Source organism: Salmo salar, chromosome 03 (genome assembly GCF_965601325.2).
Source record: "Salmo salar chromosome 03, fSalSal1, whole genome shotgun sequence".
Taxonomy (NCBI): domain Eukaryota; kingdom Metazoa; phylum Chordata; class Actinopteri; order Salmoniformes; family Salmonidae; genus Salmo; species Salmo salar.
The window spans coordinates 54,356,671-54,382,994 of NC_138293.1; the positions used below are offsets into that span (position 1 = coordinate 54,356,671).

Here is a 26,324-nt window from a genome sequence, read left to right on the forward strand (position 1 = left end):
AATAAATAAAAAACATTCTCCACCGGGCTGCCAGAATCCCACAGGCGCATTCAACCTTACTCCGAATAAGGATTTTAAACCAACTTTGGGAAAAGTTATAGTCCTAATGAACATTCTATAAAAGTACATCTCATGTCACATAGGGTCTATTAACTAGAGAGCCTTTTAGCTAGTCAGGCTACCTCTGGCGAGCACATGGAGGGCTGTGCGGCCCCCCAAAGAAATGCCACCCCACACCATGACTGACCCACCGCCAAACCGGTCATGCTGGAGGATGTTGCAGGCAGCAGAACGTTCTCAACGGCGTCTCCAGACTCTGTCACATGTGCTCAGTGTGAACCTGCTTTCATCTGTGAAGAGCACAGGGCGCATGTGGCAAATTTGCCAATCTTGGTGTTCTCTGGCAAATGCCAAACGTCCTGCACGGTGTTGGGCTGTAAGCACAACCCCCACCTGTGGATGTTAGGCCCTCATACCACCCTCATGGAGTCTGTTTCTGACCGTTTGAGCAGACACATGCACATTTGTGGCCTGCTGGAGGTCATTTTGTAGGGCTCTGGCAGTGCTCCTCCTGCTCCTCCTTGCACAAAGGCGGAGGTAGCGGTCCTGCTGCTGGGTTGTTGCCCTCCTATGGCCTCCTCCACATCTCCTGATGTACTGACCTGTCTCCTGGTAGCGCCTCCATGCTCTGGACACTACGCTGACAGACACAGCAAACCTTCTTGCCACAGCTCGCATTGATGTGCCATCCTGAATGAGCTGCACTACCTGAGCCACTTGTGTGGGTTGTCGACTCCGTCTCATGCTACCACTAGAGTGAAAGCACCGCCAGCATTCAAAAGTGACCAAAACATCAGCCAGGAAGCATAGGAACTGAGAAGTGGTCTGTGGTCCCCACCTGCAGAACCACTCCTTTATTGGAGGTGTCTTGCTAATTGCCTATAATTTCCACCTGTTGTCTATTCCATTTGCACAACAGCATGTGAAATTTGTCAATCAGTGTTGCTTCCTAAGTGGACAGTTTGATTTCACAGAAGTGTGATTGACTTGGAGTTACATTGTGTTGTTTAAGTGTTCCCTTTATTTTTTTGAGCAGTATATTTGATTTACAACGGTGGGGGAGTGCAAAGATGGAGGCATGGTGGCGTCAAAGCAGCGCCTCCTGTCTGTCATCTAGTGCATATATAAATCATTGGATGATACCGTTATGTGAGATAATGGTGACTCAGATCGTTTGTCCAGTCGGCGTCTCCCATAGCAAAGGGACACATTTCAAGGCCCACTTAATCCACTTTGTTTAAATATCTGGCCTTTTCAGCAGCTTCCAGACTATTTATATAAGAAGCCAAGTATTGTGTTGGCAGTATCATGTTATGGGTATGCTTGTCATCGGCAGGGACTGGGGAGTTTGTCAGGATCAAAATAAATATGAAAGGAGCAAAGGCCAGGTGAAAAGTTAGAGGAAAACTGCCTTAGTCTTCTGAAAACCTAAACCTGGGATAGAGGTTTATTTTTCAGCGAGACAATATCACAAAATGTAATGCCAAATACACACCAGAATTGCTTTCCAAGAGGTGTTAAGTGTTCCTGAGTGGTCTAGTCTCAGTCCTGCTTAAATTTTTTTTTTTTTTTTTTTTTTTTTTAAATCAGGTTTAAATAAAGCTGTCCATCAATGATGCCCAACCAAATGTACTGAGCCTGAGCAAATTTGACCAAATGGATATATAATGCCCTAAGAGTTGTGCAAAGTTGGTATAATCTTAATGAAAATGATTCACAGCTGTAATGGCTGCCAAAGGTGCTTCCACCAAGTATTAACTCAGGGGGATGGAGAGTTCTTTTTTCTTAATTTGGAAAATGTTCTAGAACTTTCTTTCACTTTGAATATCTGGAGTAGGTTGTGTAGAATTGTAGAACAAAATCTAATTGAATCCCTTCTTAGATTGGATTTTAAGACAGCAAAATGAGAAAGAAGTTCAAGGGGGTGTAGACTTTCTATTGGCACTGTACACAATTCTCCACAAACTAATGTTATATTTCTATCTGCTAAAAGGAATTAGTCCATGTTCAACTAAAATACAATATGAAAATATAATACAGTAGCCTAGAATATTTTCCATTTCAGAATCCCACTCAAGTTTCAGACTAGCCTACCCTCAAATTGAGCTATAATAAAAATGAAATCATTCTTTTCTAAATATAGGTACAGACATGACATGCATTTCAGACAGGATTGGCAGTATTTAACAACCAGCAGTAGTCCTACTTTGACCCTTGAGAAACAGAATTGCAGAGCCCTGGGTACATATTCATAAAGTGTCTCAGACAAAGTGCTGATCTCTGATCAGTTTAGCTTTTGGAGATCATAATGAATACGATTCCATGGACGGGGGGGGGGGGGGGGGGGACCTGATCCTAGATCAGCACTTACTCTATGAATGTGGGCCATGGACAGTAGTAAGTATACCCAACCGCAATCTTGAGAGAATTGTTCAATGAATACCATTTCAATTGATATCATTGTTCAAAGTATAGTGATTCTTGAATGAAATAAATGGACTCCAGGAATCTCCTTTATGCACAAACAATGGGGAGGATTTTATTTGTCAATCTGTTGCATGTAAAGCAAAACTTCACTCAAAGTTCTTCACCACGATGAGACTGGTGCTTATTTTGAAAAGCAGTGCAGTGGTGCTAGAACGGTAGAGTCATGATGTCATGTTGGTAGTCAGAGCAGAAGAGGAGAGCAGAGTACATGTTAGCCAACAGAACAGTCCTGCGTCCAAAACGGCACCCCAGTGTTCCCTACATACTGTAGTGTACTACTTTAACAAGGCTCTGGTCAAAAGTAGTGCACGATGTAGGGAACAGGTTGCCATTTCAGATACAGACAGGAGTTTACACAGTAGAGCCCACGGTTAGTCAGGCAGCAGTCAACAATCCCATACGTACAGGATATATATAAATGTATACATGTATTCGTATGTACATTCAAACCCATTCAATAAATAACAGAGACATTAAAATAAATTAATAAAATAAAACAAACAATATGGAAGATTTGTTTTTGTAATACGTTCCATGACAGAGGACATGTAAACTGGTAAAATGAATGTTTTCTTCTTTTGGGAGTTAACACTTCCCAGTGAGAAAAACTGGTGAAAAGACATTTTTTTGCTCATAGGGTTTAACATGAAGGCATCATTTATAATAGACTAAAGGGGGTCAGTTGCAACAGTAGACACTAGAAGAAGATACAGTTTTGGCTTAAATCATCACCATCTTGTCTTTTAACTCCAACACCCATCTCACTCACTCAACGCGCATCTTCTGGAACTAAACTTTGCAATCGAGTGCAAATGATATTCAGTGGCAGTTTCAGTGACCTCTTTCAGTCAGATGAGGAACACTGCCTTTACATTTCAATCACGCTGTAAAGCTGAACTTCGACCCTAATCTTTGTTACAACTGACATTTGTGAACATAATTCATTTTGGAGGAATATCATTTGATTTGTATGATCAACTCCACAGTTTATACCCCTTGCCGGTCTACTTTTTGGCATGGAAAATAATGTTGATCGTACAATTTGCCAATGTACCTTTAAATCAGTTATAAAGCATGAATGAAAATTTAAAAAATATCATAAACATAACAAAATGTTAAAAATCGAGTAACTGATTTGGTTCTGGGTGCGGAGATGAATAAGTCCTCAATAAGCCATTTTAAACAGTACCATAACTGACCATTGTAAATAGTAACTAAGTTAAGTGTTACAGTGTTCCCAGGTTAATATTGGCCAATGGTCAAAAAGCCATTCTCTCATTCCTATCATGCAGCTATACAGCAGAAAACAGCCTGATGCAATAAGTATAGTCCAGCGTATTATACAGTAGTCCCTATGTTCACTTTTCTTCCATGTACCGGTAGAGAGATCTGGGACCAGGCTAGTAGAGTCCCAATGTCAACCAACTCCAAGTCACAACCCAAGGCAGTGGTCAAGTGTTCAAGGTCTGTTCACCTTGGGATTGAGCTTCAAGGACCACATTTCAACCCTCTTGACTTAGGCTTCGTCCCAAATGGCGTTTATGAAACAACCTTAGATACAGTAGATAGCTACATTGGTGCCATTGCACAACATGAGTAAACGGCACCAAAACATAATTAAAATCCCAAATAAAACAAAATAGTGGTTGAAATAGTGGTGAAAAATGAGAACTTGGAAGCTGTATTTGCCCCCCCACCCCCATCCAACCTTATCAGTCCCTTCTCTCAGTGCATTGTCAATGTGTTTCTTCTTCGGTCCTATCGCACAAATCCCTCAATGCATAAAAGAGAGAGTACCACAGTTGCCAGTGCAACCTACTTCAAATTCCATCCATACCGTTGAACACACTACAACAACTTACTTTCTCTAAATCCTTCACAATACTGCTTCAGATCATCTAGGAATCCCTTACATCAGCGGACTGTAGAACGCCTGTAGAATGCATCTAGATTCTAAAATGTGGTTATCTTGTTTAGGCTGCAGGAGACCTTCATTCCACAACAGCCTTCCCTAACATTACAGACCCATGGTGATGATAGCAGTGTTCCCGATCATTATATCATGTTGATGGGGGGGGGGTCTGAGACATTAAACACCTCTCCAGGTAATGCAAAGATCTGGTAAGCTGCACAGACCCACCCAGTCGTGTATTGAAGACTGCCTTCCAGCGTTACTCAACTTGGGTGGCTGACTGGGACAGCGTAGCTGCATCATTGTCCCATTTGAGTCTACTACTCCTCCCTTCTCTCCCCCTCTATGAATCTCTCCAACATTCAATCTCTCTCTCTCTTCCTCTCCTCTTTTGATTGAAGTGGGGAGCGAGTACAAGAGGAAATCACAACACATAAATAAAAAAAAAAACGATCAACATTAATAAATAAATAAATGCTTTGAATGAGAGCAATATAAAAACCTAAAATGACATTTACTCATCTATTATAAACCCCCTTCCCCTCCTCCCACATTAGTTTTCTAACAGGAGAAAAAGGGAGAAAGACAATTTCAGAGGGGAGAGAAGGCTGAACGAAGCGATACCAGAGGCGCTGTTGCGTGTCCATCTGTCATTTCCCAAGACCCACTCAAATCAATCCAGAGTGGATCATCTTGGTGGACAAATAATACAGTACCAGGATCACAAGTTGAAATACTGGTATTGTCTTTGTCCCCCTTTTTGCAGTCACCAAAATCAACTGGTCACCAAATAATCATTTACTACATTTCTATACATTGATATTCATTTTGTATCCTTCCCTAATCTAGAACAGCAGTTGAATCTCTTTCAAGAGAAGAATACTTTTTATCTATTCCTTTAACTCAGTCAAATAAGATTATCACTCCTGCTTAATCCGCCTGTATTCTTCTCTGCAATCCGCCTGTATTCTTCTCTGCATCACTCTATCACTATTGCTCTTCAATGTGTTCTCTCATCCTTTTGCTTTTCAATCCATTCATTTTTTCCCCCATTGTTTGAAATCAGTGTGTACAGACACATAATATTTAAATACTTGCCCTTTCACAAGTATTTCTCCTGTCTATGCTTCCATCTCTCTCTTATTAATTTTTTTCTTTACCCTCTCCTCTTTCAATCTGTCTCTCTCTTCCTCCAGAGGTCCGTGTAAATCTAAAGGGACAATGGAGGGAGGGAGAGAGTGGTAGAGGATGAGAAACAATCTCTCTCTCCCTCTCTCCTAGGTTACAGTGTCATTGCAATACAATACAATAGATTCCCTTGACAGACCTTGGTCTTCCCTCCCCCGGCTTGGTCTGGCTGGCCCCGTCCCCACAGTGATCTCTCTTCCTCTCCATCTCTGCCTCCCTCTTTCTCAGTGCGTGTCGGTCTCTCTGTCTGCCTGGTGGGGGACGGGACTGTAGCCGTTGGCTGGGGGAGGTAAAGGGGCTCCCTGGCCGGGGCAGCAGCCCCCATCTGGCTTGTTGAGTGCAGCCGGGGGCCGGGAGCGCGAGGCCCCGGTGAAGAGGCGGAAGGCGCCCCTGCAGATGAGGGTGAACCAGTAGACCTGTGGGGCCATGAGACAGAAGGCCCCCACGTTGTACTGCCAGGGAGCCCCAAAGGGCACTGTGTAGAGGGGGATGGAGGCATACCTGCAGAAGGAGGAGGAGGAATGAGGGTTAATGTTCACTTAAATGTTGCTAGCTAACAAGCTTACCCAGATTTTTAAATGTATTTAGTGCAAACTTGTTCATTTGAACAAGTTCTAAAACAAGACACCTGGTCTCAAGCTAGCAATTTATTTTTTTACCTTTATTTAACTAGGCAAGTCAGTTAAGAACAAATTCTTATTTATTTTCAATGACGGCCTAGGGTTAACTGCCTTGTTCAAGGGCAGAACGACAGATTTTTACCACGTCAGCTCGGGGATTCGATCTTGCAAGCTTTCGGTTACTAGTCCAACGCTCTAACCACTAGGCTACCTGCCACCCCTATCTTTAAGGATGTTGGTTTATGGCTAATGACTTTAAACTGAACAAATCTGATTTAATACAAATAATCAAGGAAGAATGCTTCCCTTATGGAAAAAATACATGCATTTCACATTGTGATCGTCATTTTGTTAAGCTAATGTGATAACATGTGAAGCAACATGTGATAACATGTGAAGCAGCATGTGATAACATGTGAAGCAGCATGTGATAACATCAAACTACACGTGACAACATCTCACATGGGAAAACGTATTTTTAGAGCAATTCACATGTAAAATCATGTGAAAACATGATGTCACATGTGCTGACATGTCACGTGTGGTTTTATATTTGCATCCCCATGGGTCACATTTTTTTTCCCACAAGATCATGTTTTCACATGTACTCGTGTTGTAACGTGTAGATTCATGTTATCTCGTTGCTTTACAGGTTGTCACATTTACTTCACATAAGATCGTGAAATTCAAGTTGTTTTGGGATCATGTTAAGACGTTTGTAAGGCATTTGTTTTACCAGTCGTCAGGACATCACGTGATGGTCACAGATTGTCGCAAACCATCACCAACCATTATAAGTGAAGTAATGAAATGGTGTTTGTTTTAGGGCTGACCCCATTTAGTCAACTGGTCTATTGTTTGGTTGATAGAGCTCAGTAGACCAACAGCCTCTTTAGTAGCAAAAAAATATATATACATACAGTTGCAAGAAAAAGTTTGTGAACCCTTTGGAATGACCTGGATTTCTGCATTGATTACTCATAAAATGTGGTCTGATCTTCATCTAAGTCACAATAATATACAAACACAATCTGACTAAACTAATAACACAAACAGTTGTACTTTTCACATTTTTATTGAAGACATTGAGTAATCATTCACAGTGCAGGCTGGAAAAAGTAATTGAACCGCCTCTTTGGGCTTGGGGGCAGTATTTTGACGTCTGGATGAAAAGTGTGCCCAAAGTAAACTGCCTGTTACTCAGGCCGAGAAGCTAGTATATGCATATAATTGGTAGATTTGGATAGAAAACTCTAAAGTTTCTAAAACTGTTAAAATAATGTCTGTGAGTATAACAGAACTGATATGGCAGGCGAAAACCCAAGGACAAACCATCCAACAAAAAAAAATGTTCAGCCTACCACTGTTTCCAATGACTGTCGTGTTTAATATGAGGTGAAAACCTCCCAGATTGCAGGTCCTAGGGCTTCCACTAGATGTCAACAGTCTTTAGAAAGAGTTTCAGGCTTGTTTTTGGAAAAATGAGCTAGAATTTGTAGTTTTTCTATAGTGTTTTCATGCATGTGGATGAGAGCGCGTTCTTTGTTCATCTCCGGTAAAGACAATAACGATTCTCCGTCTTAAATTGTATTGTTTATTTACGTATTAGGGTACCTGAGGTTTGATTATAAACGTTGTTTGACTTGTTTGGGATTCATTTTGTATGCATTTTGAAGGAGGGAAACCGGTGGATTATTGAATGAAGCGCGCCAGCTAAACTGAGTTTTTGGGGCTATAAAGTCGGACTTCATCGAACAAAAGGACCATTTGTGATATAGCTGGGACCTTTGAGTGCCAACAGAAGACGATCGTCAAAGGTAAGGCATTTATTTTATCGCTATTTCTGACTTTCGTGGCGCACCTGCCTGGTTGAAAAATGTTTAATGCTTTTGTGTGCGGGGCGCTGTCCTCAGATATTTCGCATGGTGTGCTTTCCCCATAAAGCCTTTTTGAAATCTGACACAGCGGCTGGATTAACAAGAAGGTAAGCTTTATTTTGATGTATGACACTTGTATTTTCATGAATGTTAAGTATTACTATTTCTGTAATTTGAATTTCGCGCTCTGCAATTTCACCGGATGTTGTTGAGGTGAGTCGCTAGCGGAACGCCTTCTCCAAAAGATATTTGGAGTCAGGTGTTTCAATTAAGGAGATGAGTTTGGAGTTGTGGGTTGCACAGGTGCCCTGCCCTTTAAATTAAGGCACACAAAGCCTGGATACTGACAAATCTGTTCTTCTCCAGAAAGATTGGTTAGTGTGAACCATGCCACGATCTCAGCAACTTTCACAGGACCTTAGACGCATTATAGAGATGCACGAAGCTGGAAAAGGTTACAAAAGCATTGCTAAAGACCTTGGTATTCATCAATCCACGGTAAGACAAATCGTCTACAAATGGAGAAGATTCAGAACTGTTGCTCCGACTTCAACTGTATATCTCATGGTGTACAAGACACCCGTCTGATTCGCGCCTGTCTGAGTGGACTAATCCATTGTGGAGGCCTTCGAGTCCATCACTCTGACATGTACTACTGAAATTGTATATTACATAAGAACAATGGTGCAACACTAATACAAATTGCACTTTCTCCCACGTTGGATAGTGGTCGCTGTCCGCGGTTCTAAAACACAGTGCGCTGTTGAATTGGCGCCTTTTTCTAGACCATGTTGCTATGTGCATAATAGCTAAGTTAACTCTTTATAGATAGGGGGCAGCATTGGGAAGTTTGGATAAAAAGCGTGCCCAGAATAAACTGCCTGTTACTCAGGCCCAGAAGCTAGAATATGCATATAATTAGTAGATTTGGATGGAAAACTCTAAAGTTTCCAAACCTGTTAAAATAATGTCTGAGTATAACAGAACTCATATGGCAGGCGAAAACCTGAGAAAAATCCAACCCGGAAGTGGGAATTCTGAGGTTTGTAGTTTAAGTGAATGCCTATCGAATATCCAGTGTCTGTGGGGTCAGATTGCACTTCCTAAGGCTTCCACTAGATGTCAACAGTCTTTAGAAGTTGTTTCAGGCTTCTATTGTGAAAGCGGAGCGAATAAGAGCACTCCAAGCAGATGGCCCAGGTGAAAGCCTTTAGTTTAGTCACGCACGTGGCCGTGAGCGCTTGCTCTGTTCCCTTTCTAATGAAAACAGTAGTGTCCAGTTGAAACATTATTGAATATTTATGATAAAAACACCCTAAGGATTGATTAGAAACATCGTTTGACATGTTTCTATAAAGTCAAACGGAACTTTTTTGACTTTGTCTAGACTTTGTGCCCGCGCTTTGTGCATTTGGATTACTGGACTAAACGCGCAAACAAAAAGGAGGTATTTCGACATAAATATGAACTTTATCGAACAAAATGAACATTTGTCTAACATGGAGACCTGGGAGTGCCACCAGATGAAGATCAAAGATTAGTGATTAATTTTAACGCTATTTCTGACTTTTGTGACACCTCTCCTTTGGAAAATAGCTGTATGGTTTTTTTGTGGCTAGGCGCTGACCTAACATAAATCGCATGGTGTGCTTTCACCGTAAAGCCTTTTTGAAAATCGGACACTGTGGTTGGATTAACGAGAAGTTTCTTTAAAATGGTGTATAATACTTGTATGTTTGAGGAATTTTAATTATGAGATTTCTGTTGTTTGAATTTGGCGCCCAGCAATTTCACTGGCTGTAGGCCAGGAGTTCTGCTAGCGGAACCCCCTTCCCAGAAAGGTTAACCAACATATTGGTGTTGAGAACAATGCGGTTGAGGCAGTAGCAGAGTTAGAAGACGAGAAAACAGACCTTGCCTTAATTGTCTAAGAAAAGTGAGGAGAGAGGAACCCCAACTTAATTAAATCTATAAATCAATAGCCTAACTTTTAAATGTGCCTTATAAATCATCAATAGATCTACAGAAATAAGACAGATCCTACTTCTGTTGCCAGTTTGAGTGTTTAATAGCCTACCGATTCTGTGAGCAGCAAGCGTCACAATAATTTCACAAATTCAGCTCCTTTTAATCTTTGCTTTGTCATTATTATTAGTATGCTTAGTACAGCAGCCTTGTATAACCACCACTGTTTAGTCTTAACACTAACTTACTTAGGCCTATATTTCAATACTTATGTAGCCTACTGTATCAATCAATAATTTATTTGTTCATGTCAGACAGCATGAGACATTCATGATGTAAAATGCAACCCAGCATTTTAGTTTTCAAATAAAATAAAGCAAGCCTTGAATAATTAGCTTAAACAACAAACCATTCCATTTACGAATGAATGCGACTGTTTAGTCTTTACTGTAAAAAAAATAAAAAAAATAAAATAAAAAGTAGACTCTGGTACGCTTAATTTATTTAGTGTTCTTTACATTGCTCCAAACAGTCAAATTATATTGTTATCTAACACCTGTTTGGCAAACAATATTTATGCAGCGCTGGCTCCTTACCTTATTTTTATTAATCTCCAGTATTTTCCACAACTAGTCACATTTATTCCACACATCTGACTTCCCCTTTACCACCTGAGCAACCAGTAGCCTAAACATATCCCCCTTTCGAGTTTGTCACATCCTCTGCATCCATTTTGCTATTACGTGTTCAGAGTTTGTTAACCAATTTAATGATGTGATTATGATATGCTATAGGTCAGGCACTATTGGTCACGTGCATGCGATGCATACATGTGTCACGTAACAAGAGCAAGGTTTGAGGTAATAGGGAATGTTTCTCCTAAACGGATGAGGGATTTCTGTAACAGAACTTTTCAGTCAGAAATGGCTGTAATTGTGTTGCAGCATCAGCAACACGGACAGAGCGATAAACACTGTGGTGGCCACTGCAGTAGGGAGGAGAGAGAGACAACGGTTGCTAGTCACACAGTCACTGTCTTTTTTTAACACAGCAAGTCTGAGCCTGGCACAAATCAATTCAATTGCTGGTCGGACTCCCTCTAGTCATTTATTAATCATTTAATCGGTGTGCTTAAAGCATCAGACAAACTCAGTGAATATAGTTGATTTGATCAAATACAGAATGTGTCTACATATTGAAGAACACACGTTTTAAAATTTACACCAAAGGATTGGTTGAAAGAACAGAACTCTTGGTCGACTAAGATTCTCTTTAGTTGGGGACAGCTCTAGTGGTTTTAAAGTAAGGGGTAGTACGCTGTTTAGCTAAAATATGACTCCACCTAGGATTTGAACTCACAACCTCTGGATTTGAAGTACACTGATTTATCTGCTGCACCACAGTTTGTAGCACTTCCCTACACATTAATAACCTATAATAAAGTACATCTCTGCACTTAACAAGAGTGCCATCTGCACTGCTATTTTAGTCATCAGTTAATCTGACTATTCTCTCATCATTGATTCCATTGACTTATTTCAGTAATTTGAGGGTGCTCTGTGTTTGTGTGGCATATTATTCTGTTATGTTACTCCTGAATAACTATGTTAAATATAATCGTTTTTCCTTGAGTGTATTTTAAACAAAGCTGAGATTCACTTTGATGTCCAAAGTGTAGAAATACAGGTGAAATCAGTTGACACCGACGTAATGACGTAGCACAAAGATCGGAACGCCGTGAACCAAGAGTTTGTGAGTTCAAATCCCAGGTTAGGACACATTGAATAATAATGACTGTGTCAATAAACATACACAATGTAGTCCTGCACACAGTGTACAAAACATTAGGAACACCTGCTCTTTCCATGACAGACTGACCAGGGGAATCCAGGTGAAAGCTGTGATCTCTTAATGATGTCACTTGTTAAATCTACTTCACTTACTGTAGATGAAGGGGAGGAGACAGGTTAAAGAAGGATTTTTAAACCTTCAGACAATTGAGACATGGATCGAGTATGTGTGCCATTCAGAGGGTTAATGGGCAAGATTTATTTTTAAAAATTTGCCTTTGAACGGGGGTATGGTATTAGGTGCCAGATGCACCGGTTTGAGTGTGTCAAGAACTGCAATGCTGCTGGGTTTTTCACACAACAGTTTTCTGTGTGTATCAAGAATGGTCCACCACCCAAAAGACATCCAGCCCACTTGACAACTGTGGGAAGCAATGGAGTCAACATGGACCAGCAAATTAAACCTTTGTCCTCAGAACAGGGGGGGAGCAACTTGATATTAGGAAGGTGTCCCTAATCTTTTGTACACGCAGTATGTCAAAGTGTGTCAAATACGTAAGTTGAAAACACTGTTAAAAGCACTGTGAAACATAACGACTCATGTTCCAAAAACACATGTTTTTACAGTTGGGAACAGACAAGCACTCAGACAGAAAAAGACAGCCAAAATCAAACTTTGTCACATGCGCCGAATACAACAAGTGTAGACCTTACCGTGAAATGCTTACTTACAAGCCCTTAACCAACAGTGCAGTTCAAGAAGTGTTAAGAAAATATTTACCAAATAAACTAAAGTAAAAAAATAAAACAATAACGAGGCTATATACAGGGGGTACCGGTACCGAGTCAATGTGCGGGGGTACAGGTTAGTTGAGGTAATTTGTAGATGTAGGTAGGGGTGAAGTGACTATGCATAGATGATAAACAGCGAGTAGCAGCCGTGTACAAAGCTAATGGAGGTGGTGTCAATGTAAATAGTCCTGTGACCATTTGATTAATTATTCAGCAGTCTTATGGCTTGGGGGTAAAAGCTGCTAAGGAGCCTTTTGGCCCTAGACTTGGTGCTCCGGTCCCTCTTGCTGTGCGGTAGCAGAGAAAACAGTCTCTGGGTGACTGGAGTCTGACAATTTTATGGGCTTTCCTCTGACACCGCCTGGTATATAGGTCCTGGATGGCAGGAAGCTTGGTCCCAGTGATGTACTGGGCCATACACACTATCCTCTGTAGCGCCTTACAGATGTTGAGCAGTTGCCGTACAAGAAGGTGATGTAACCGGTCAGGATGGTACAGCTGTAGAACTTTGAGGATCTAGTGGACCCATGCCAAATCTCTTCAGTCTCCTGAGGGGGAAAAGGTTTTGTCGTGCCCTCTTCACGACTGTCTTGACCGCCTCCCTATAGGCGGTCTCATCGTTGTCGTCAATCAGGCCACATTGTGTCGTCAGCATTGTTAAGCAAACTTAAATGATGGTGTTGGAGTCGTGTTTGGCCACGCAGTTGTGCGTGAACAGGGAGTACAGGAGGGGACTAAGTTCACAACCCTGACGGGCCCCAGTGTTGAGAATCAGTGTGGCAGACTTGTTGTTGCCTACCCTTACCACCTGGTGGCGGGCCGTCAGGAAGTCCAGGATCCAGTTGCAGAGGGAGGTGTTCAGTCCCAGGGTCCTTAGTCCCAGGCTTAGTGATGAGCTTCGTGTGCACTATGGTTTTGAACACTGAGCTGTCGTCAATGAACAGCATTCTCACAGGTGTTCCTTTTCTCCAGGTGGGAAAGGGCAGTGTGGAGTGCGATTGAGATTGCGTCATCTGTGGATCTGTTGCGGCGGTATGCGAATTGGAGTGGGTCTAGGGCAGGGGTGGGCAAGTCCAGACCTCGAGGGCCTGATTGGTGTCACAGTTTTGCCCCAGCTCCAGCTAGCACACCTGACTCTAATCACGATCTTCAGTTTAGAATGCAATTTCATTAAATCAGCTGTGTTTGCTAGGGATGGAGAAAAAGTGTGACACCAAATCAGGCCCCCGAGGCCTGGAGTTGCCCACCCCTGGTCTAGGGTATCCGGGAGGATGTTGTTGACGTGAGCCATGACCAGCCTTTCAAAGCACTTCATGGCTACCGACGTGAGTGCTACAGGGCGGTAATCATTTAGGCAGGTTACCTTTGCTTCCTTGGGCACAGGGACTATGGTGGTCTGCTTGAAACATGTAGGTATTACAGACTCGGTCAGGGAGAGGTTGAAGATGTCAGTGAAGACTCTTGCCAGTTGGTCCACGCATGCTTTGAGTAAACGTCCTGGTAATCCGTCTGGCCCCGTGGCTTTGTGAATGTTCACCCGTTTAAAAGGTTTTTCCTCACAATGGCTACCGAGAGCGTGATCACACGGTTATCCAGAACAGCTGTTGCTCTCGTGCATGCTTCAGTGTTGCTTGCATCGAGGCGAGCATAAAAGACATTTAGCTTGTCTGGTAAGCTCGTTCACTGTGCAGCTCGCGTCTGGGTTTCCCTTTGTAGTCCGTAATAGTTTGCAAGCCCTGCCACATCCGACGAGCGTCAGAGCCGGTGTAGTAGGATTCAATCTTAATCCTGTATTGACGCTTTGCTTGTTTGATGGTTCGTCTGAGAGCATAGCGGGATTTCTTATAAGTGTCTGGATTAGTGTCCCGCTCCTTGAAAGCGGCAGCTCTAGCCTTAAGCTCGATGCGGATGTTGCCTGTAATCCATGGCTTCTGGTTGGGATATGCATGTACAGTCACTGTTGGGGCGACGTCGTCGATGGACTTATTGATGAAGCTGATGACTGAGGTGGTATACTCCAATGCCATTGGATGAATCCCGGAACATATTCCAATCTGTGCTAGCAAAACAGTCCTGTAGCGTAGCGTCTGCGTCATCTGACCACTTCCGTATTGAGCGAGTCACTGGTACTTCTGGCTTTAGTTTTTGCTTTTAAGCAGGAATCAGGAGGATAGAATTATGGTCAGATTTGCCAAATGGAGAGCGGGGTAGAACTTTGTATGCATCTCTGTGTGTGGAGTAAAGTTGGTGTAGAGTTTTTTTCCCCCCTCTGGTTGCACATGTGACATGCTGGTAAAAATGTGGTAAAACATAAAAAGTTAGCCTGCATTAAAGTCCCCGGCCACTAGGAGCGCCGCTTCTGGATGAGCATTTTCTTGTTTGCTTATGGCCTTATAGAGTTGGTTGTGTGCAGTCTTAGTGCCAGCATCGGTCTGTGGTGGTAAATAGACAGCTACGAATAATATAGATGAGAACTCTTGGTAGATAGTGTGGTCTACAGCTTATCATGAAGTACTCTACCCTCAGGCGAGCAATACCTCGAGACTTCTTTAATATTAGACATTGCGCAACAGCTATTATTGACAAATAGACACACACCCCACCCCTCGTCTTACCAGATGTAGCTTCTCTGTTCTGCCAGCGCATGGTAAATCCCGCCTGTTCTACATTATCCGCATCGTCGTTCAGCCACGACTCGGTGAAACATAAGATATTACAGTTTAATGTCCCATTGGAAGGATAATCTTAAATCGTAGGTCATCAATTTTATTGCACGTTAGCCAATAGAATGGATTGGCAGTGGGAGTTGACTCGCTCCACCTACGAATTCTCAGAAGGCAGCCCAACCTGCGCCCCCCTTTACTCCATATTCACGCAAATGACGGGGATTTGGGCCTGTTCCTGAGAAAGCAGCATATCCTTCTCGTCGGACTAGTTAACCTCTATGGGCTAGGTGGGACGCTAGCGTGCCACCCGTGGTGCACTCCATCAACAGCAGGTGCATTTCAAGAGCGGCAAATTTGAATCCAAATAAATGTCAAAATTCAAATTTTTCAAACATACAACTATTTTACACCCTTTGAAAGATAAACATCTCCTTAATCTAACCACGTTTTACGATTTCAAAAAGGTTTTACGGCGAAAGCATAAATTTAGAGTATGTTAGGACAGTACATTTACAAGAGTTGTGTGTAATGTTTTGTCAATTCAAAGACAGGGTCACCAAAACCATAAAACCAGCTAAAATGATGCACTAACCTTTTACAATCTCCATCAGATGACACTCCTAGGACATTATGTTAGACAATGCATGCATTTTTAGTTCTATCAAGTTCATATTTATATCCAAAAACAGCGTTTTACTATGGCATTGATGTTGAGGAAATCGTGTCCCTCCAATAACCGGCAGTCAAGTCAGCGTCACAAATTAAATAATTAAAATTAGAAAACATTGGTAAAATATTATATTGTCATTTAAAGAATTATAGATTTACATCTCTTGAACGCAATCAACTTGCCAGATTTAAAAATAACCTTACTGGGAAATCACACTTTGCAATAATCTGAGCACTGCGCCCAGAAAAATACGCGTTGCGATACAGACTAGACGTCATGTTGGGGAGATCTAAAATCGAAAATACTATGTAAATAATCCATTACCTTTGATTCTCTTCATCAGATGTCACTTCCAGGTATCACAGGTCCATAACGAATGTAGTTTTGTTCAAAAAAGCTCATCATTTATGTCCAAAAATCTCCGTCTTGTTAGCACATGATCTAAGCCAGCCGGACTTCTCGTCATGAACGAGGGGAAAAAATATATTTACGTTCGTTCAAACATGTCAAACGTTGTATAGCATAAATCATTAGGGCCTTTTTTAACCAGAACATGAATAATATTCAAGGTGGACGAATGCATACTCTTTTATAACGTATTGGAACGAGGGTACCCAACATGAACTCGCGCGCCAGGTGTCTAATGGGCCATCATCGTTCCATGGCTCTTGTTCGGTCAGATCTCCCTCCAGAAGACTCAAAACACTTTGTAAAGGCTGGTGACATCTAGTGGAAGCAATAGGAAGTGCCAAAATATTCCTCAGCCCCTGTGTTTTTCAATGGGATAGGTTTAAAGGTAATACAACACATCAGGTATCCACTTCCTGTCAGAAAATGTCTCAGGGTTTTGCCTGCCAAATGAGTTCTGTTATACTCACAGACACCATTCAAACAGTTTTAGAAAATGTAGGGTGTTTTCTATCCATATGTAATAAGTATATGCATATTCTAGTTACTGGGTAGGAGTGGTAACCAGATTAAATCGGGTATGTTTTTTTTATCCAGCCGTGTCAATACTGCCCCCTAGCCCTAACAGGTTAAAGGAAAACGTTTCTTCCAGTTCGAGGTGAGTAAACGCTGTTCTGATGTCCAGAAGTTATTTTCAGTCATAAGAGACGGTAACAGCAACATTATGTAAAAAATAAGTTAAACGCAAAAGAAAAACATACAAAATAGCAGTTTGGTTAGGAGCATGTAAAACGTCAGCCATCCTCTTCGGCGCCATCTTATCAAAGATATGTTGTATTCGGCGCATGTGAACGAATAAAGGTTGATTTGAGACAGAGACAGGCAGACAGAGACAGGCGCAGACAGAGACAGGCAGACAGAGACAAGCAGACAGAGACAGGCAGACAGAGACAGGCAGACAGAGACAGGCAGACAGAGACAGGCAGACAGAGACAGGCAGACAGAGACAGGCAGACAGAGACAGGCAGACAGAGACAGGCAGAGTTCAGTATGTTACCTGCTGTAGGCGTAGTAGAGGTAGGGGAAGAGCAGAACTCGACAGATGAAGAAAGTGACCAGCATGAGAGCGCCATTCACTTTATGAAGAAGAGTGTGCTGCTTCTTGTACTGAGGGGGACAAAGAGAGATAGAAAGAGAGAGAGGGAGAGGGCAGGAACAAGGGAGGGGAAAAAACAAGAGCAGGGTGAAGGACAGAGAAAGTGCTTGGGTAAAATGTTAACCCAAAATCACAGGAGACAAGAATGTTAACATGAAAGCTAGTAAGTGAGCACTTCAAAATTTGAGAGACTCAAGGTTCTTAGACTGCTGCCAGGAGAGTAAGAGACTGAGGAAGAAGAGGTGCAGAGAGACAAAGCGGGAAGAAAGAGATAGAAAGAGCAAGGGAAGGAGAGAGAAAGAGCAAGAGAAAGAGCGGAAGAAAGAACAGGGGTTAAAAGAGGAGGGGGAGAGGTAGAGGAGTGAGTATTACCTGGATGAGGATTTTCCCCAGGCAGACGGACGGAGTGCTGAGTTCAGCCATGAACATGACACCCTGGAAGTAATCCCCCTTTCCCTGCCTCCAGAACTAACATAAAGAGAGCGAGAAAGAGGGGAGTGGGGGGAGAAAGAGGGGAAGAGTGAGATGAGAGAGGGCCATGATATGGCTGATAAAGTTTATAGACAGACCATTGAAAGAAAATCTCAAACACGCACACCTCATCTCCCCTTAAAAACACGTGTCCATAGAAGGGATGTTAAACATTGGCTGCCCATGCCGCTGCCAGTAGCAACGGGAGGCAGATGGGGATTGGAGCAAGAGAGAGTCTAGTCTGCAGATGGCTGCCGGTTAGGGACAATTTTAGCGATCAGAAACCAAATCACCAACGGTTCATGTCTTTCTATCAAGACTTAAAGGGTTAGTGTGTGTACATGTATATAATTTACAATGAGTTATTTTTTCCCCTTTTAGACACAAGACAGACCATGCCACGGTAGACTAACAAAATAGTCCGCTAAAGCCACCCTAGTTACAGCGATAGTTACCACGGAGACGGGAAAGCAGATGGTCACCATGACGACGTGGTGCAGCACCATGAGGAACTCTCTGCGCAGGTAGCTGGCCACTGCCGAGCCCATTGGCTTAGGCCTGCCGCCCTCTTCCTCGTGCCCTTTGACCTGCAGCTTGTGCCAGTAGCACAGGAACATGGCGTAGATGTCATACGCAAAGTAGGGCACCGCAAACAGGATGTAGGTACTGGTAAGCCAGTGTCTGGAAAGGTGGGGCGCAACGGGGGAGAGAGACAGAGAAAGTGAGAAAGGAGAGAACGAAAGAAAGAGAAGGTGCAACAGTTTATTTTCTATGCAACAATGTGTACACTGTAGCTGCCTATGTGACTACCATATAAATACACTATTGCCTATTTCAGTGAGGCTCCAGCCTAGACATCAGGGGGTTAAGTGACTGGCCAGGATGCACCGCTCTGGGCACGTGCGTGATTTGGATGGGTTCGTGATTTGGTAGTCAAATGAGCCGGCACTCGCACCTCCCGACTTTGACTGGCAAATGAGGGCGGAGGGAGGGAGTCGGTGACTGGCAGTGTCTCCCTCCTCTCTCTCCTCCTCCTAATTGATGGAGAGATGAGGGGGAAGAGGAGCGAGGGAGGGAGGGAGGGGGGTTAAGAAGAGCAGCTGTGTCACATTGTGAGTTCTTAGGACAACAGTGTCTGACTCAGAGAATCACAGCATCTCACTAGTCTAAAGAATCTTCCTTTCCTACTCTCCTTTTCCTCTCCTCCAATCCTCCTCTTCCTTCAACCAAAAACAAACCTTCCTCCTCTAACCAAAAACATGACACTGTGTGCATTTCATATAGTTTTTCTGTAGTCCACCGTTAACAAAGTTGCATTTGTAAAACCAGTGGAGACAAGTTTGAGTAGCTACTCCTACAGTTCCATAGCAGCATGCTGCAGTCTAGGTTTCTGGCTTCTGAGTGACTGCATTACAGATACTAAAATAGTGCTGCTGGCTTTGGGACAAAGAGAGGTTAATTGGGTTTAAATACTAATTTGGTTAACAAGGACAAGGTGAGCAGGGAGAGAATGACAGATTATCTCACACACACACTTTATTTGGATCGAAAGTTAAACATGCACAGTAAATTGGCCAGAGTTAAAATGTAGATTTTTCAATGTCACATTTCTAGTGTTGATTGTGGAGTTAAATTAACTCTGTTAGGTCGCAAAAGAAACTCTGGGGTGGAGAAATACAGATGTAAGTTTCCATTTTCTTCCTAGAAATGTTGCTCTAACTTTTAAATGGTTGAAGCTACAAAATATTATGACCCCTGAAAACATAAGACTTTCAAAAACACACGTGTTTTCTGTGTCCCACAGAATAGAGTGGACAGGACCAGGCAGTAAATCAGACTGGTGAAAAAAAAACATGATCAATGATGGTTCTTTTCTAGAGGATTTCGCGTGCATTTTAAACCCTACTTCAGATTGTTTTTGACTGAAACCTTATTACAAATCAATGTTTGACAGACTGTCATAGCGCCAATTAAAGAAGTTAACATTGGTCGCTGATTACATCACTTTTTTACATGGTGGGGTTGCGAAACATTTTTAATATCAAAATGGGGTCACGGACCAAAAAAGTTTGTTACTAACCCTAACAGTCATTCTGAATGCAGCTGCGGGTGAATAAAAATTCCAAATGTTGGATGTCCTAACTGGCTGAATTCCAATAGGAATCATATCACTTTGCAAGCCAGCAGAATGTGACTTGGCCTGATGTGGCCTGTAAACCAAGAGGTTTCTAACACCACTGTGGTAGGGTAAAACTTGGCTATCAAACTAAGGCCTTTTGATATATGCATTGTCCTAAAGAGCTTAATTTTAATGATAACATTTGTCTACAGTAGGAACTCATTTGGTGAAGTCCACAGGACTGAAAATGAACAAATTCAACCACCATGTCTCTGTCACCAACAAATACAGTCATGGGTGTAACTCTACAACTCACTCGAAAAGGCAAGGCACACTGAGAAATTATATTGGAGGAGTGGCTAAGTGGGGGTGCAGCTTTCAATTTGTTGCTTTTGGCCACCCGTGAGTGGAAGTGTTGTACCAGTTTAATTGGCCTACGGTTATGTTAAAGTTCGAGCATGTCTGCTGCCAGTCCTGAAGTCTGGAAATGCTTACATAAGAGCATGTGGCATTAAAAGACTTGTAATGTCCTTAATCCAACACGAGCGACCTTGTCAAAAGATTTGGACCTCTTTGCGTAATGGTTAAAAATACTATAGGGGGTGTTATTGCATAACACTAAAAGTGTTAATTCCCTAACACTGACAAAGTGTAACAGCGTCAGCACTAAGCAGTGTTAATTTAACACTGAAAAGTGTAGACCCGTATAGACACTAGTCCAGTGTTAAATTTAACACTGTCAGTAACCACGTTTCCATCCACAGGTTTATGCGAGTAAAGTCATACCGTATAAAAAAAAAAAAATGATTGCTGTGATGGAAATAGGTAGTTTAGGTAGAATTTTATAAATGCCGAAAGAATTTGTTCGTTGGACATCGTGTAATCTTTTTGTGTTGGTAAAAATAATTATGTGAGAAATGGTGGTGGAAACTGCTTTATGTGCAAATATTTATATAATAACCATCATATCAAAGTAAACTTGGAGTCACGCGATGATATGGTGTGTGGTCCTCAGGAAATCATGCAGTTTATTAAGCTTCAGATTAAATAAATGATGCTTAACTTCACAGGTTGGTGAAAGTACATGGTTATCTTGATGCTCCTTCCCAATAAATATCAAGGGTCTTATTCTGGTGACATGAGGCCGTCTGACAAATAAAATAATAAATCTCACTGTATCTGCAAGCTGTTGGCTAGAGCGCACGTGCCAAGACCGGTCTTTTTTTGTGACAAAACTATCCGTAGAGTTTAAAATACGATGGAAAAACATTGAACTTTAGACTTATTCGGTACATGAAAACTTAAGTGAAAAATCACATTTTGTGTGCACTACGTCATCACACACTGACTTTTATCTGCAACAAGTCCATTTGGTGGAAACACACTATTGGTGGGAAAACATGCATATTTTTATTTATGCAGATTTTAGAATATTCGCATGAAAAATCTGTCGCCAATTGGATGGAAACCTAGCTAGTGTCGTTTTAACACTGGAGAATTTGCTGTGTAGTTAAGGACCCAAATATTTTAGAGGTCACACCTCTGACAGACACGCAGGGCCGTGCACAGACTTTTTTTTTGGGGGGGGGGGGGGGGCAAGTGCTCAAAAAAACAAAAAAAACATTCGTAACTGCGGTTAATGACTCGTTGAGCAATTATGACTGATTATTTAGTTACATAAAAGATGGCCACATCTTAATGGCTAATTAAATGACATATTTAACAATGACATGCGGGCAGTGGGTTCAGAACAACAATGACAAAGACTGTACACCCAAAACAAAGGGCACTTCAGAGACTGGAAGGGCAAAGAGGCATGTGTTCTGCACAAGTAGAGCCCATCTGTGCAGGTGCCTGCAAACACACACACACACCTGGAACACAACTTTACAGCAACTACTACTGCCTTATCATTATTTTGTACTTACTGATCCTCGATGATGTCCTCACAGGAGGATGCGATGATGTAGCCAGCTGAGGAAGCCATGATGGCTTGGATGGATGACACCAGCCTAGTGGGGAGAGAGAGGTCAGAGAGTGGGGTTTCAATTGACATATTTTTACCCATAACACAGAATAGTATTAAAAATGTCAAGCAAAGCAGAATAGCATAAGATAAAAAGGTACCATAGGTAGGCATAGTCCTCACATTGACTCATGTATCTGACTTGTAAGTGTGTGTGTGTACCTGGCAGACACGATGGTGGCGTCTCCCTCGCTCAAGCCCAGGCCTGGGGCCTGTTTCAGGCATCTCTTAGACAGCAGGAACAGGCCCGGGAAGAAGATGGAGCCGGCAGCCAGGATGCTCAGCATGGTCCCAGAGTGTGTGTGTGTGTGTGTGTGTGTGTGTGTGTGTCTCAACAGGTGCCTCACTACTGCCCTAAAACCACTTGACAAGTGGGAAAGGTTGAATGACTGATCTATGCAGGGTACTTTCAAAGCTATTGCAGCAGAGTTTCCAACTATCACTTGCTGCTAGATGGCTGAAGGTATAGCATTAAAATGCGTGGCAGCGTGTAAGTATTGTCAATAGAACACAAATGTTAGTAATGTTATGCTAATAATACTGTTATGCTGGTAGTAATGTTATGCTAATGCAGTATGTGGTCAAATGCTGCATTTGTTTTTAAGCAGGCTAGTTTTGGGGATATTCTGGGAATGAAAATGGACTTGCTAGTGGTTACGGTCAATGTTAATAAAACAGATACATAAGGAAAGAGAGGGCTACGATACAGCCGTGGGTGGTATGTTTGTTAACTCCCCACACCTCCCTCCCAACCCCCTGCTCATAACCAGCAGAGGCCTGGGTGGCTTCTGGGTCAACAGACAGACAGAGACAGGCAGAGAGACAGGCAGACAGAGAGAGAGAGAGAGAGAGCAAACAGACAGAGATGATGGGGGGATGAGGAACAGAGGGAGAAAAAAAATAGAAAAATCAATCAAATCCGTTTCACAGACCTTGATTAAGAGTGCAGTAAATGTACAAGAAATCAGGTATGTGTAACAGGGTTGGTTGTTCCCACTTGCCTCTAAAGAAATGTGTATTTAATGTTCAAGCACTCTTATTGGTTGGTTCAATTCCGATAACAATAAGGCGTGTTGTTATTGGCCCTGCTTGCAGATAGGGGGAGATCGTGAATGTCAGGTCTCCCTAGTATGAAAATGTGATGCAAGGGGTAGGTCACGTTCTGAATACCGTATAATATTTTACAATGTGTACATTCCTGATTTATATGTGTGGGTATATGGTACCTGTTAGGGATTGAGGGGCTTTCTGGGATATGATTGCTGTATATAAGTGCGTTAGCCAGCATGCACCGATGTAATGGTCACATAAATTCACTGCTAAAACAGTTGTTTTCGTGCTACAGATTTTACCATCGACAGCCATCAACATCATTAAGCCCTGCACAACTAACGTGCCGTTTCCTGTTTAATCACAGATAATAAATAACGGTCAACTGGGACCACTGGCAGGGATGATTTCTATGAACTAAACATGACGCAAGGATAGTACGATTAACATCGTTAGATATCCACATATACAACTGTCCGCGTAGTGTTTCTATGAATGTCACATTTATTCAGTGTCATCATACAGCCTTTAAAACATGATGAAAATCGTACTTAAATAATTACCCTGCGTGTAGACAGCCCTACACTACACTCTAATCTCACAAACGCTGACAAATCCATTGACTACGCTGTAGGCGTCATGTGTCGCTCGCTGGCTGTACCAGCTATACGCTGACTCCATTGGGGAACGAATTCATTTAGGTTTTCCACTGTCATTGCTCTCTAGGTAAATGCATGTACTCACAGAGGGACCGGAGAGAGACAGGATGAATAGGTGGAGAAGAAAAAGGTGGCTGAAACCAAAATAGATTTAAAAAGGGATTAGAAAAGCAGGAGATTTAGACAGATTACAGCTGGGAGAGAGGGAATTAGAGAGAGAGGTGATGGAAGGACAGTTGACAATGGGGAGTACCTACAGTACAGATGGGATATGAGGGGTTGGGTGGAAGAGGTTGTTGGGGCGGGGCCTATTGTTCCATCCTAGGCTGTTGGACAATTGGGGAAGGTGATGCACAATCACAACAGGTTCATCCCATAACCAACAAATGGGTGCACTTGCATGCGGTTTTAATAAAAGCCTATCTGGGCATAATATAACAACTTTCAGATTTATCTTGGCTAGCTGTGTTCTTTTGTTCAGCGCAGCAGTGCATAGACTGCACCTCCTGACGGTAGACTACCAGCAATTTACATGGGGGGGGATAAAACCACTGGCCCCCTAAATAACCCCAAGCATATCTTGACGTTGCTATATCGCTAACTTGGCAGAAAACACAGGCTCGTTTGCGTCAAAACCTAGCTGGCAGGCCCATGCAAAAACGTGTCTCAGACTTAATTGTCAAAATACGCAATGCGCGTAAGTAGCCAAAGTAACACGGTCCTCTATTAAAAAATATCGGGACAAGTCTGTTTTGCACTAAATAAGAGTAAACTCAACAACAATACGCAACATATTGTTTTGAAAAATGGGAGACTTGTGCCGGTCTTGGCACGGCTCCAAATCTGCATAGGCTAACCTTTGTCATGTTTGCTTGCTAGCTACTGTAGGCCAGTGTAGACTACAAAAAAAAACGGACAAATCAATGTAACGATGAGTGTGACTGCGAGCTCGCTAGATTTGCATTCGATACATTTTTACCTTACAGTCGTTTCATGCACAAGAGTGATTGAAGCTTGTAACAGGTTGTGTGGCACGCGGTTCGTGTATTAACAACACACGCACGCAAGGGATAAATTGTCTAGCCTGGCTTCAGTTTTTTACAGACAATGCATGCTTGCTTACCAACCAACATGCGATGGATGACAGATTATTCAGGCCTGTATAGGCTAAAACGTGACCGTTGCGACACACACAGACAACATTTATTACAGACATATGGTGTTTCTTAGTTTAACCTCGGAGCAGGGTTGGTGAGAATGAAGAAGAGTTGGGTGTTGGGGGGTTACTAAAAGGGAGAGTAAAACAAGAAGAGATGGATAGGCTAAATTTACATTTGGTTGTTGCGGCGTCCCGTTCTGCGGCCCGGTCGGTCGGATCAAGGGGAAATCAATGTGTTTGGTCCTGGTGGTAGACTTCAAGTCGAGAATTGTTCCACATTCTCTTTGCGTTTTGTCTTATTCCGTATTCGGGATATCTGCAAGAAATGAGAACGTGCGTCAAGCAAGACAAATTGATGTGTGTGTGTCCTCCCCGCTTCTGCCGTATGGTCCTCTGTCTTGGTCCGAATCAGAATATGACTCCCGCCCGACGTGCTGCCTGTCGGTTCGCTGCTTCAGCAATTTTATTTCCGAGAGGCGAAATGCTTTTGAAGTCGATGGTTCGCTTGAGTGTTTTGATTTATATTGCGAGGGCAACGCTCTTCTCGCCTTTGGCCGCCGTACTAACCTACTGATATCTGAACCGTTACGCCATATCGACCGACCCTATTGCCTGGCCGATAATATTCGATACATTCACTGTGAAGTCTTCGCTGCAGATTATTTTAGGACCTGTCCTACAACTAATTTCAGCAAACAGTCTAGAGGAAGAAAAATCCTAGTGTATGCATGATACAGTCACGCTGTGGCTAAAGTGTTGCCATTAAGCCGGCTACATAGCCAGCTCGCTACCACCTCTATCTCCTCCCCCTTGCTCCGGGGTATGGTCGGCTAATATCCAAGTGGAATTGGCGGATGAGGTCGCCTCATTGGCTATGACTCCTAGGACAAGCCGTGTTGTGATAGACTACAGCTGTCCCTGGATAAAATATTTTGCTTTTCAAGGGCAACGGACTAATAATAGCCCGAGTCACTTTCAGATCAAGCTGGCTAGGGAAAAAAGTCCTTCGTTTTTATAAGACATCAAACTGCAAGTTGTCAAACCATGGGTTTGAATTATTAATTTAACTATTTTGAGAATGAACGTAGCTATGCTCAATCAGATAAGACTGTAAAAGTTCCACAAACAGTGGGGTCCGCTAAACAAGTCAGCCTACAGCGCTTAAATAGGTCTATAGCTCCCTAAACATGTCTGATCTTGGAAATGTTTTAGCACCTGGATAGAAAATACAGAAGCAATCTAATTTGCA

The 26,324-nt window shown here is 42.5% G+C and overlaps 1 protein-coding gene across 5 annotated transcripts; it reads right to left on the minus strand.

The window, feature by feature from the left end:
* Positions 1–2,573: 2,573 nt before the first annotated feature.
* Positions 2,574–25,913, minus strand: tlcd3b (TLC domain containing 3B). 5 transcript variants are annotated; one of them, XM_082973589.1, is made up of 7 exons: positions 25,249–25,913; positions 24,002–24,050; positions 22,370–22,992; positions 22,110–22,193; positions 18,518–18,743; positions 17,964–18,059; positions 2,574–6,148 (listed from the first exon to the last, which is right to left on the minus strand). In XM_082973589.1, the coding sequence occupies exons 3-7, from the start codon at positions 22,492–22,494 to the stop codon at positions 5,750–5,752; spliced, it is 930 nt and encodes a 309-aa protein (XP_082829715.1). In that variant the 5' UTR covers positions 22,495–22,992; positions 24,002–24,050; positions 25,249–25,913; the 3' UTR covers positions 2,574–5,749. The 5 variants fall into 5 exon arrangements, with proteins under 5 accessions (XP_082829715.1, XP_082829714.1, XP_014047828.1 ...); XM_082973588.1 differs by having other exon boundaries at positions 22,370–22,995; XM_014192353.3 differs by lacking the exon at positions 24,002–24,050 and adding an exon at positions 17,493–17,602 and having other exon boundaries at positions 22,370–22,995; positions 25,249–25,910.
* Positions 25,914–26,324: the final 411 nt, after the last annotated feature.